The sequence below is a fragment of the Centroberyx affinis genome, unplaced genomic scaffold (genome assembly GCF_046629955.1).
Source record: "Centroberyx affinis isolate AG114_WGS23_722 - 3 ecotype Tasmania unplaced genomic scaffold, CSIRO-AGI_Caff_v1 ptg002154l_1, whole genome shotgun sequence".
NCBI classification, from domain to species: domain Eukaryota; kingdom Metazoa; phylum Chordata; class Actinopteri; order Beryciformes; family Berycidae; genus Centroberyx; species Centroberyx affinis.
Window position 1 is genome coordinate 138,445 of NW_027280470.1, and position 13,253 is coordinate 151,697.

General features: G+C 44.4%; 1 protein-coding gene across 1 annotated transcript; it reads right to left on the reverse strand.

Annotated features, from left to right (window-relative positions):
- Nucleotides 1-60: 60 nt before the first annotated feature.
- On the reverse strand, nucleotides 61-8,371 carry zpax4 (zona pellucida protein AX 4). Its single transcript, XM_071532014.1, has 18 exons — nucleotides 8,293-8,371; nucleotides 8,083-8,210; nucleotides 7,861-8,001; nucleotides 7,705-7,776; nucleotides 7,427-7,597; nucleotides 7,045-7,141; nucleotides 6,738-6,961; nucleotides 6,187-6,340; nucleotides 5,903-6,111; nucleotides 5,657-5,774; nucleotides 5,367-5,572; nucleotides 5,142-5,259; nucleotides 4,893-5,065; nucleotides 4,631-4,728; nucleotides 4,402-4,520; nucleotides 4,127-4,324; nucleotides 2,357-2,445; nucleotides 61-852 (listed from the first exon to the last, which is right to left on the reverse strand). Exons 1-18 carry the CDS (start codon nucleotides 8,369-8,371, stop codon nucleotides 61-63), a joined length of 3,186 nt encoding a protein of 1,061 aa, XP_071388115.1.
- Between the last annotated feature and the right edge of the window lie 4,882 nt (nucleotides 8,372-13,253).

A 13,253-nucleotide genomic window follows, 5' to 3' on the forward strand; every position in this document is an offset into this window, starting at 1 on the left:
CTATAAAAAAACAAACAGGCCCTACGATTTTAAGACAAATCACTGCAGCGTGTGCGGGGATCACATGTCTCCGAGGCTCAGCAGTGCATGCACAGCGGCCCCCTCAGACTCTGACAGCGTCCCGTCCCTCGCTCCCAACAAATCTCCAAAGACGCTCGGCCCGCTCTCCACCTCCGAGTCTGAGGACAGCGAAGACGGCGGCAGCGAAGATGCTGGTAGAGATGATGCCAGAGGATGAACATCACCAGTGCTTACTGACGAACCCTCTTGAAGCGCGTACGGCAGATGATCAGGAAGTGTTACTGCTGGTCCATGCTGGTTCCAGCTCCAGAGCCCGTCTTCCTCCAACAGGCTTAAGTGGGTCAAGAGGGTGTTCGCTGCCTCAAGCTCCACATCTGACCAAAGTCTTCCCTGATGCAACTGACTCCCCAACATGGCCGCCCACGGATACTGCACATCACTATGGAAGAGCTCGTCCGTTTCCTCGGTTAAAGCGGGGTCCATGGGTGCAGGGTGACTGAGGGACGGGCTGAGGTCCATGTCCATGTCGTCCGGCAGTGACTCAACGCCACCGGACGGGTCATTTTGGGGAGCAACAAAGGCCTCATCGCCATGTCTTTGTATAGGCTGATGGTGGTGCAGTTTCAGGAGGTTGGTAACAGCCTGGTCTTCCTCCTGGGTAAGCTGGAGAACGACCCGGCTGGGCGGGAGGACGGGTTGCATTCTCCAGGTGGGGCTGCCCAGTTCCCGGGTGGGGTGCGGCCCAGATCTGAATGGGTCCGGTCGGTTTGGTGGGGCGGGACAGGCGGACATAATTGGCGGCGGGGTGTTGAGGTGGAAGCACTCAAAAACCTGATGAGGGGAGAGATGGGAGAGGGGTGGTAAGAGGAAGTTTAAAAATAGTATTAATGGCAAAATGGAGCAGAAAAACACTGGACTCACTTCTTATGGGCGGAGAAGTGTCCATATCTGACACCAGAATTTAATTTGGGCAAATCTACTCTTAGTTAGACGGGATGGGATGCTTTTCTCTATTGCAACCCCTCTTTGTGATTTAGGCTGATAAAGCTGGTGTATGTTTATGTAAAATTCCTGCCTAGTGCAGCTTTAAAAACTCATTACACCTGTCAATTATATCCCAGCCACAATGAAACAACAAGCTCAAACTACTCCACTTTGCACTGTTTACATGTAGCGATGCCATTTTTCATGTTATTTTAGGCACAATTTCCATTCATTTCTAATATAGATTTCATTTTCTTGCAGCCTCTCCCTTCCCTGCGTTCTCATGTTGTGCTGTTAACTTCAATCATCAGTGGTTTCCCATCATGCCTTCATCATGATTTCCCTAAAATGAAAACAACAGTAACAGTGTAACAGTGGAGCCAAATGCAACTCTCACCTCTGTTCACATTCAGAGACAAAAACACACCGTCTCCTGCTTTGCCCTTGGTCTCAATTTCCTCCCAATCCCCTAGTCGGGGTCTTAGCTCTGTCTGACAGAACAGAGCCAATCTTATTAAATGACCCAGTCTGTCTGAGCCCCTCCATAAGCTCTACCCCCACCCGAAGGGCACCGAGGCCAGGCTGCCCCCCGGGAAACAGTGTGGGGACCCCCCTCGTCACCCCCCAACCTGCGCTCATTACATTCTCCTAATCTGTGGTAATCTGGATAAACTTTTGACAGAGGCATTATGTCTCACGTGCTTCATGATTTGAAATGATACTGAGGTAAACACTGGCTCTGCCCTTTCTCTTTCACTGCAGAGGAGGCGGCTACATTTTGCCACATTTCACACTGAATTTGAATACTGTGTGGTGTCATACTGAGTCGAGTCTAAGTGGTTTTGATGTCCCAGACTTGTCTCTGTCTTATGCCTATTTTGACTCTTTTTTTTTTTATCATGTATTTTTTCCCCCAGCACTGCAAAAAATCTAAGGGGTTTTACTGTATGTAATGGTCCTCAAACTTCAATGCATTGATTTGTCAATTCCTATGTATTGATTAGTTGGATGTTGACGGGTAGAGAAGTACAGAGTAGATTTGGAGATAGATCTACTAGACTGATCTCTGTTCATCCTTAAGAAACTCCTTACTCATTATTTCAGCATTTGGAAAGACATTTACATGGTTTGTTGGCTATTTTGGTCTTGAATACGACTCAGTTTGCTTTGGTCTCAGTCTTGACCTTGGTCTAGGAATTGACTTAGACTGTGTTCATTTTGTCATCCAAGAATTTATGCTACCCATTAGAAAGTACCATGAGGTTTGGGTTATAAATCATTGTGAAGGGTAGTGTAACCAACTGATGGACTTAATTTAGGCTTGTCAACCCCCAACATTGTGCACACTCACCCTCAAGTCGCTCACTATATTGGGGATCCTTCTCCCACGGCCCATAGTGGGGTCAGTGTAGAAGAACTCGGATGGGATTATGGGAGGGACTAGGGAAGAGACATAATCAGTTGTCACAATAAAATTTATGAAAATAAATTTGGGATAAGAGTGTTCACCTGTTTGGCTGTTACAGTCCATGGGGTGCTGGGCTGCTGCTGTTGACATGTACAGAGGCAGGAAGGAGGGGTGGTGCAGGGTCCTGCTGGAGAGAGGGGGGACCACAGCCTGCCTGGGCCTCTGGGATGCAACCACAACCAATGCTAAACTGATAGATAATCACCACTTTACAGAATCTACTCTCCTGTCAAGTAAAAAAAAGTGTTTAATTTTGAAATGACAGAAAAACTCACGGCAAAACTTTCCTGCTGGTCGTTCATGTTTATCCTCGTCTTTGCAGTGCCAAGAAATTGTGAAATCTGCACGTTTGAGCGCAAAAGGTTACATGCAGCAGTAGTGTTGCCGTGCACAGGATTTACCTTGTCGGGAGTGAAAGTGACCGCTAGCGCCCCCTGCTGGCTGCCTTAATCCATGAGATCCACGTTTATTTCCAATTGACTAATCCAATATAATTACCTCCGCCAAGAAGGTTGTTTTCGGTGCCGTTTGTTTGTCTGGTAGCAGGATTACGGAAAAACTACTGGCCCGATTTTCATGAAACTTCGTGGAAGGGTGTAGCACGGATCCGACTCACGAACAAGCAATAACAGCACGAACCTTGGCGGAGGTCTGCGCTCTCCGAGTGCCTTTCTACTTGTTAATGCGAATATAATCCCTGTCACGTTAAATTCAATGCGTCGTGTAGTATAATTTCGATATTAGCGCCGAGTTAACCCTCGACCCCATATAGCACTCACCCACAAAAAAGATTCAGACAACAGGTGCTACCAATTAGGACAGGCGACAACCAATATTGGGGGGGGGGGGGGGGATAGTCTACAATTTTTCCTTGAGACCACATCTCCGGTACCATACTACTTAATCAATGCAAGTTGCTTGATATAAAAGCATTGGTAATGTCAAGACTAGAAAAGGTGGATAAAGTATCAAGGAAAGGGATTATTTATGGCAAGGGCATTTGAAGTGCATATTACATTTTATGTCCAAGTTATTTAACCACAAGCAGCCTTGACATGTCTAAACTGCTAGTTGACAAGCCACATCGAGGTGAATTTGTCTTGAACTGCATAAAGTTCCTGACAAGCAAAAGATTGAGTTGTTGGGGATTGTAAATTATGGTATAAGCCTGACAGCCTGTCTAAAAGCAGTTGAACAGCAGTATGGTGTCTTGTTCACAGGGCAAGCTGTTCCTGTGGAATTTGTAAGATGCAGTGACCTGTTGGCATTTGAAGCCAATTAGTTGTACAAGTTACCAGTCTTTCCCTTCACAGAAGCCTAAAGTTCTGAAAGCTAAGATTTAATTTGTAATCACAACCCAAAACTAGTTGCCAACAAGTCCCCTGCTGACTCACATTTCCTTTGCATTTAACCTAGGCCATATTTAAATGTAGTGTTTAAACATTTGAATGATACAGCATTGTAAGGAAATATTTATTAAGACCAACATTTTATTACAACATTAAAATTTCACATTATTCATATTCCTTTAAACTACTGTGGCATTCCCTTTAACTTGTGAAGTTCCTTTGGCTCCTGTGAAGAGAGAACATGCATGTTTAGAAATCACATATTTCCATCTTTACCTTACCAATTTGATTAAGTGTTCCTCACCTTTTTTAGACAGATTGTTGGTGAAGTCCTTCAGAAAGCTGAACACTTTGATGTACTGAGCAGGGGGGTGGTAGGCAGGCAGCTTGTTGGGTCTTCTGGTAGTGGACACTGACACTGTTTGAAGTCCTGTGGTTGGCCTGATGGTGGGAAACTGGAGTTTCTGGTTGATTGTGGGAACCTGAGGTTTCTGTTGTATACCTATGGTACAAATAGAAATAGTCAACATTCAATGTGAAGGAAAACTGTCCATGTGGTGCAACAAGTCAGCAACCTACCTTCCATGGGGATCTTCTCATGCATGATGCGTCCAACACCAGGCATGTCAGACTCAAACCTGTGCACTGAGAAGAGCCGATGGAGCCCGGCCAGAGGATAGGTGCACTTTACTGTCACCCTGTAGGTGAAGAGGGAAAACTTTATGGACCTCAGGAGAAATGCATTTGCAATATATGGATAGTTGAATTTTAAAGACCAAAAAAAAAAAAAAAAAAAGTGGGTACACACTTGTCAGTAGCATCCCTGGCAACAAGTGGCTTTTTCACAGTGAGGTGCTTCTGGTTGAAGATGATATCATTTTCATAGGTGACATAATCTCTGCCAAGCTGAGGAAAGCCAAAAGGCATTAGACAGTGACAGATCTATGACAATGAGTGCATTGCAACAAATGTTTCACCCAGACCCATCATAACCCAATTGAAGCAATCACCCAGTTTCATACCATCTGTTTCAATAACTTTGGATTAGTCAAAGTAGTTAACAGAAGTACCTTAACTCTGGTTCCACAAGAGTTCAATGCGAAAGAGAAGCGAACCCTGGTGTTGTCTGCCTCTTTGGGTCCACAGTGTTTGTCCCGGAGGGAGGTTCTAGCAGGGATCCCTCCACTGGGGATGGCCATGGAAACATCAACCACCACTGCCATCTTCCCATCAGTTGAACACACTGGAGACAAAGTGTTACATTTATAAACCTACATATCAAGACGAGTGCCTACAGTGAAAACCTAGGATGTCCTTACCAATGAGTTCAGCAGTTGTGAAGGGACATGTTTTGACAGAAGAACCCTGGACCTCCAAGGTCTTGGGATCCCGGACGAGGATACTGAAGGTGCCAAAGAATGTCTTCAAACCAATGTCCTACAAACAAGACAGATATGGCTTAGTCATTGTACCAAATGTAAGACAATCATTTGGAGATTTGTCAAAGTACCTCAGAACACCAAAAAGTTCTCTTGTCATTGTACCTTGTAGGTGTAGCCATCTGTAAAGAGCGGCACATCCAGGAGCAGACTCTGGCTGTCATTGTGCATGATGTAACCCTGCTCAGCTGCCAGCTCTGATGTCAGCGGGTCAGGGCCGATGTAGACCTGCCACAGGTAGTCATAAGGCTGGTGGTCCCGCTTGAAGCTGATTCCCTTCTCAGAGCAGACTGCCTCAAAGGATGGAGGAACTGTAGAGAAGTAGATGGGCAAATTCTGTTCAGAGCTTAGAAACAGGCTTGAGAATTTATAAGTCCAAGTCAAGTTCAACTTACAGACATCAGTTATCAATGCCACAACTGATGCTAGGTGATAATAAGCCTCGTTTTCAGGCAGAATGGCCAGTGTGTAGTTGATGTCCAGGGCATGCTGCAGAACACCATCTTTGGAGAGCTAGGAGACAAGAAATACAATCCTAACACCACAACAGGCTGGCAGTTGATATCCCCAAAACAGTGAACCAAGCTCCCCTCAAGGATTCCTGACAAAAACCAACCTAGCTCAGGTCCTTTTGATCTTACCTGTGTTAAGACAACAGCGTTGTCAAAAGGCACCCTGAGAGTGTAGCCATGGGTGTAATTGGGCTGGAGGACTTTTGAGATGGCGAGGCTGCTTGCATTTATAAGTGGCACAGCAAAGTCCTGTCCATTCAGCTGAAGGGACACCAAATCTACATCCTCAGGGACGTCTCCAAGGTAAACAGTGAACATACGTTCCTCAAGGACAGTTCCTGAAATGTTAAGCCATCAGATGAGCATTTGCACTGGACATTTAACAAATCAATACCTGTTATTTCCTAACTTACTGTTAGATGTGAAAGCAGGGCGTGACAGCATGGGTGTGGCAAGCGGTCTGAATAAGCGGAGTCTGGTATCAACATGATCCTCATCTGCAAACATTTGCTCCAAGTACAGATGGAAGATGTAGAACTCATAGTACAAGTTGTCCATCACAAAGCTCTGAGAAGCAAAGATGCATCCAGTTTGTGATTGAACTGCCATCAGGTTAATCATGCCATGTTTAATCAATAGCATTAATCTTGGAAAAAAAATATAAAGCTGCATTAGGCATCTTGTGGCCCCAAGTGGCAGTGGGAGAGTTTGAATGACTTCCATTACCCATTATGTCAGTAAACTAGACATCTGCAGTTCTACCATGCAGTCCAGCTTTTGTGTTCTTGTTGCCATCAAGTTTTACCTTTAACCATTAGTTTGTCATTTTGCACCAAGATATTTACTGACATACTTTGTCAGTAAAGTGACTCTTAGGCAGCCCCACTTAATCTAGACTGATAAAATACATTTACACAAGTCCTGCCTAGTGCAGCTTCTGACACATGTCATTGTGCATTCTGACCTTCCTATATCCTCCCTCAGCATTATATGGGATGCCGATCTGAACTATGGCACCATGTTTCTCCATGATGTAGCCCTTCTCCTCGACAATTGGCTGCTCCAGGAGCCCACCACTGACACCCATGTTGACCTGACTGCTTTCAAGACCAGAGAGACCATAGGCCAGCGGGTGCAGGACCTCAGGAGTCTCCCACACCAGGTGGCTGCCATCATACGACCCTTCATCTGCAGAGATGACAAGAAACATTACAGCCTCATCTGTTAAATTAGTCAAGCAGAAAAATAAAACAGATGAGTGGAGTACTGACGCATGGAGCAAGCAGCCACCAGGTCTACCATGAGGACAATCCAACTCTGTCTGGAGAACAGGGTTGGATGAACCACTTCTACTGGCACATCATCCACCTGGAGAGAGACAGATGGCCAGAGTACTGTTGAGCAAGTGCTTTTACAGCATCATATGCTGTGTAGTATTATGAAAGCAGGGGTTGGAGTTCATTCAGTGGACTCAGTGCCTATAACATGTAAACTCTCAAACCTAGATGCATCTGGCCAAATGAAAATACACCTACAAATTCAGGATTCAGGTGTTTAAATTAGGGAAATACACAATGCAGAGGAACTGAGACACTAACATACAAGTCTGGTCCTCAAGTTTTGGGTTGTAGCAGAGATGCTGAAATGGTTTACCGTAGTGGTGAATGAGTCAGGCTGTCCATAAGGTGTACGGAACACAAGCCTTCCATCAGTCACGTCAAACACGTAGTTCTGCTTACGAGCCTCAGAGAGGCTCATGGGAGTCAGCTGCTGCCCCGCCTTCTGGAATATCACCTGCCAGTCTGAACTGGCGGTAGCGTAGGCCTGGGAAAAGTTTAAAGCAGCTTGAATTAATGGCATGTTATGATGCTACAACTATACACCCCCAAGAGGCCACAAATTAACTTCAGTGATACTAAAGTCAAGCCTACAGTTGTGAGGGCAGTATTCCAGTCATCCATCTTGGTTGCAGAGGGGCAGGTCATGTCACTCTTCACAGAAACCTAGAGAGAAACCACAGCTAGTAAACACCTCAATTGAAACACTTCCTCAGTAGTTTTAAGTCATTGAGGTTTAACCAAGCTCACTTCCATGTAGTTGACCTCACAAGTAACCTCTCTGGGAGACCAGGGGAGTGAGGGAGAACAGGTCTTATTCAAAGCATAGGTGACCTCCTTTCCTTCATCATGGGTAATCAGGTTGAAGTTGAACGTGAACACTTTGTCATCCTAAAAGAACCACCAGTAAAATTAGTATGTTATGGTGTTGTAATCTGAATTGACCAACTTGTGTTGTGTGTTTGCACATACTTTGTTGTCAGTATGACAGCTGAAGTAAGAGGCTCGAAGTTCAACATGGCCTGGTAGAGGTAGGACACTGATACTGTAGCCACACTCTGCTGCGTACAGCTTAGTGATGGGGTACACACCTGTCCCGTCTAGGAAGAACATTCAGCACCACATTGGTTAAAGAGCACTGCCGGTAGCAATAAGATAGGTTATGGTGAATTAAAGACTCACCAACAGCCTCAAAGCAAGGTTCCTCCCCAGTGAAGGAGAGATCAGCAGCTATCATCAAGTAGCGGTCCCGACACTCCATGTCAAGTACACCTGTATGAACAGACGGGTTAAGGAATACAGGTACTGCAGATGTGTGCATCAAGAAACAGACTTGTAATTCTTACCATTTGGAATGTCAGCACATTTTGCGGTTGACCACACAGAAAGGAGCAAGGATACTCTGTAGGAAAATAAGAGCAGAAGACATGCAAGGAAAAACAGCAGCACTAAATGGCAGCTTATTGTATATAAATTTCCACCAAAGCAACTTACCCAAGCCACAATCCAAAAGCCATAGCTACTGATGTGTTGCAGTGTCTAAAGCTAGCCTGAGAACTAGCAAACTACACCTGCTAACAACACAAGCTGAGTTCAACTGCTTGCTTATAATATCCTAGCCAAACTGGCCACTGAGTACTCTGCTGTTTCCTGCAAAAGCTTTTATGTGGTCATTTGTTAACTGACTGACCAACCAGAAGCCCTCAGGTGTAACACGTGTGTTGCTTAGCAATTGAACCACCTTGCAATCAATCAAGCTCATTAGGTAAAATTTCCCTCCCATTTCCACCTCATATAAGGTCTATAAGATATTGCTCCTAGCTCCTAATGCTTCAAAAAGTACCATGGGTTGTTAAATGCCTGAAGGGCTCAAACCCTGTATATACTTATAATGGTAGTAGTAGTGATAGATAATAGGCTTAGGAAAGTATCTTTGGAAGGCAAACATGCACAGTAGACAATGTCAGAGTTTATAACTGGTGTCTTTAATGAATACTTAAATAAAATCATAGAGTAGAATACATCTTTACAAAAAGCCAGAAATAAGACCTAATTTCTCATACTTACTCAGGATAAGCATTAATGAAAAAAGACATTCAAAAACAAATATCCCAGGAACAGAAAACAAAAAAATCCCTGGTATGTTTAAGTGCATTTGTGTATTTAGTGTTTTAGGTCATTTATAGGTTTATGCAGCCAATCCCACTCAGAGGAACAGCAGCAGCAGCAGCATGGAGGCCAAGGTCCACATGATCCATACTGAGACTCCAGACTGATCCGCTGACAGGAGAGAGGAGGATCAATACCTTGCACATTACATCAGTTTTGTTGACAGCATGAATAAAGCTGATGGATACAGGATCTGTAACATCATAACCCTCCATAATACACAAAGAAAATCCAACCAGTGCAATATGAGGAGAAAGTAGATTTGGGTATTTGAGTAGAACAATACATTAAAAGTGTTAACAAGGACTACTGGATTGTTGTCAATACACAAGTTTCACTACAATACTACTTAGTGGACGTTTTTGCTGTTTTGGCATATTGATCCTCCATTTCCTTTCCATTGGAAAATTAGATATACAGATAAATAAATACATAAATGTTAAGAATATTTAGTAGATCAGGGTTAGATTTCAATCACACACACACACACCTGTGTTTGTGGCTTCCCTGCGTGTGCGTTTGACTGGCGGGGGCGAGAGGCCCAGAGTTGAGTTTAAAGCGTGTTGGATAGGGAGGGTGCTGTTGTCATTTGCTGGGTAGCGACACTGGATGGTCAGCCTGAGAGAGAAGACACTGACATCAACACTTGTTTATTTGGGTCAAACTGTAGACAAAACAGATTCAGGTCAGAGTGCGCTTGTGGTTTGTGTTCACTTGCATACGTTTCCCACCTGTACGGAGAGTCTCTGTGTATAAGAGGATCATCTGGAGGCAGAAAATCTTGAGCGTATCTCACCTGGTTCTCATAAACCAGGACATTTCCCTCAGTCTGAGGAAACAGAGCAGAATTAAGACTAGAATGCGTTAGAGCCAAACAGCTTAACTGCTGCATCGCTGTTGAGTTATCAAAGTCCCTCACAGTCACAGTTGTGCCGCAGGAGTCCAGGCTGAAGCTGAACAAGGCCCTGGCACTGTCCGTCTCCACGGGAACACACCTGGGGTCCAATAGTGTGGTTCGGTTGGGCTGCGTGGGCGGGATGCTATGGGTGGTGTCAACCACTGTCACCATCCTGCCTTCTGGCAAGCATACTGTCAAGGATACACAAATACACTGCATTGGTTGTGTTAGTGAGTGTGTGTGTGTGTGTGTGTGTGTGTGTGTGTGTGTGTGTGTGTGCTTCTACTATTTGCCTGCAACTGTTTCACTCCTAATCTATTTGTTTCTTGAAATTATGATATACTTTTTGTAACAATGAATGTCTCTAAGATCCAAAGCCTAAACAGGGACAAGGGTTGCAAATATGCAGTGCATCTGTTTGGTGTTTTAATCTGTAACAATGATTTTCTGCATTGTCCCTGACAAATAAACCAATAAATAAATAAACTGTGGCAGCCCACTGTTATCAACCAATGCAGCAAAGGAATTGTACAGTGCTATTCAAAGGCAGATGATGAAAAGTCAGAAAGAGAATTTTGCTACCCGAGTTTACAATGACACAATGATAACCTTTAACCTTCTCAACATGGCATAAAAATCAGAATAATATACTTATCCACTTAGAGTGTTGAAGTGTTTTTCTTAAAAACAAGAAGCAGCCAAATCCACATCATCCTTTTCAGGACGTCCATGTTTGTTTATCGTTTGTCTTCTGGATTTGATTTTCCAACAAAATAGCCTTGGAAGTCCCGGATGTCGGACTTTCCCACCGGCACATGAACGCACTTTGTGTGTGTGTGTGTGTGTGTGTGTGTGTGTGTGTAGGAGGAGGTGTTTGTGCACCTAGTAGTTCTCTAACAGGAAAGGTGCATTTCTGGACAAGACGGTCCTCCACCTTCAGAGAGTCTGCATCCACCACAGACACCTCCACTCCGGCAACAAGACCCTGCAGTGTCAGTTCCTAGGTGGGAAATAAAGTGACAAAAGGGAGCGGACATTGTGACATTGTGTGACATTGTGTTTGTTACCATAGCGACAATATGATGGAGTGCAACAGTGACACTGTAAACAGGGGTTAGGTGTTAAAATCCTCTTTGTCCATCACTGGGATCTAATCTCACATTTACTCTGAGTGTTCATCTACTGAACTGCACACACAGATGGTATCTGTGTATCAGATTCAATGATCTGGAGATTAGGAATTACTTGAGTAAATGGACCAAAAAAAACCTAATTAAGATAAACACTTAAGTATCTAGAGCTTACAGCCTTTTACTGACAGTGAAAAATTAAGTGATTAATGACCAAGAGAGCTCACAGGATTTTCACTGAACAATGGCCCAAAATAAAGTAAATAGTGGTGCTACTGTAAAGCAAGATCTAGACTCAAATAATAGGGTACAAAATAGGAAACAAAGATAAGATAATTATTTGAGAGAGAGAAATGTAAATTATCCATCAGAGTGAGTGTAATTTAGAAAAAAACAAAAAAGATTTCATATCAGGTCACAATCCTCTGTGTCAATGGTGAGGAGTCGTCGCTCTGACCTCGTAGGTCATCCCGGGACTGTAGAGGGGGATCTCCACGCTGAAGTAGTCGTCCTCCGCCTCCAGGCTGAACCCTCCCATCTCCACCAGCTCCCAGTCCAGCCTGCGGGCCCCGAGGAAGAGCTCCCACTGCAGCTCAGACTGGGCCCCGTGGTGCAGCAGCACCAGCAGGCCACTCTCTGTGCACTCCCCCTCCAGCCTGGCAGAACCTGGGGTCATACTCAAACTCAAATCACACTGAAATTAAAAATGACTTTTTTGTCTTTTTAGCTCATTTTAACTATCATGCCATACACCTATTTAACAATTTATGCCCCCCCAAAAATGGCAAAAACTTTTATTTTCTTGCCTTTTTATATCAAAATGTCATTACTTTCACTTGATGGAAAACAGAAAATCTTTAGTGGTGACATCATCATGTACCAGGAGGCATACATAAAAATTCCAACCAATAAAACCATGAGATTTTTTAACAATCCTGTCCCTCTGCCCCTCCCATCAAAAGCTGATGTCCCACTGGCTGAAGAGATGATAAGAGATGATGATGATAAGAGACGAAACAAAACTAGATCAATCACTCACCTGTTTGTTCTTGAACACTAGTCTCTATGGTGGCTCGATGGTAGAAGATCTCACCATGGGGTGAGATGGAAAGAGCAAAGGTGAGAGGGAGGCTGTACTTCTTATAGCCACCACCTATATACTGGAAAAGACAGGAGGTTGTTTCTGCCACTTCTGAGCATACACACAAGGAGATACACATGCACAGGCCTTTTGTCACACATCCCCTAATTCTTTAACTTGACCTTGTCTCACCTCTTGCATTACTTCTGAGTGTGAGAATGGGACACGGAGCTGGTAGGAGTGGCTCCCATTGGGGTGGGGGAGCCTGGACACCCTCAGGTCCACGCTGCTCTGAGTCTGGTGGCTCTGGGTCAGGGTCAGGGTCAGAGGGTCGCCACCACCCTCCACTGTCACCTTCTGGAGGGACACGTCCGGAGGGAAGATGCCTAGGGTGACAGAAAAGACTCCTTCGGACGGGACAGTGTCTGTGGAGAGAGAGAGAGAGGAGTAAGAGAGAGGTATCTTTAACAGACAGGGAATTGGTCATGAAGGCTCCTATTGATCGATTCTTTCAGTGGAATTTTAATAGTATTCTGTGAAATGATTAATAGACCCAATTTGTGTAGACAGGAACATAGTTATTCAACCTAGTTCTGTTTAAATAAACTCAACAGGTCAAGCAATTTAACCGATTTTTGATTATAGTCTATCCTTAAAAAAATCCTGCTTTGTCTCACTCCTCACTTCATTTTTTCTCTTTTATTCCATGTTTTACCATTTTTATAGGCACAAATAAATAAAAACAGCTCACTGTTGGTGATGGTTGGTGTCTGTGGGACGAGTGGAGTCTGAAGGAGCCTGAAGGAGCGATGCTGTGTGAGCAGCCAGCGCTGCTCCTCCCACTGACGCATGAAGAACAGGTCGA

Excerpts from the sequence above, each read along its gene's own strand:
- zpax4 (XM_071532014.1), bottom strand. The coding sequence starts at position 8,371 with ATGGAGTGTCGGGACCGCTACTTGATGATAGCTGCTGATCTCTCCTTC. Across the intron at positions 8,002-8,082 it reads GCTGTCATACTGACAACAAA|GATGACAAAGTGTTCACGTT; the intron begins GTATGTGCAAAC and ends TGGTTCTTTTAG. Across the intron at positions 7,142-7,426 it reads CTGACTCATTCACCACTACG|GTGGATGATGTGCCAGTAGA; the intron begins GTAAACCATTTC and ends GTCTCTCTCCAG.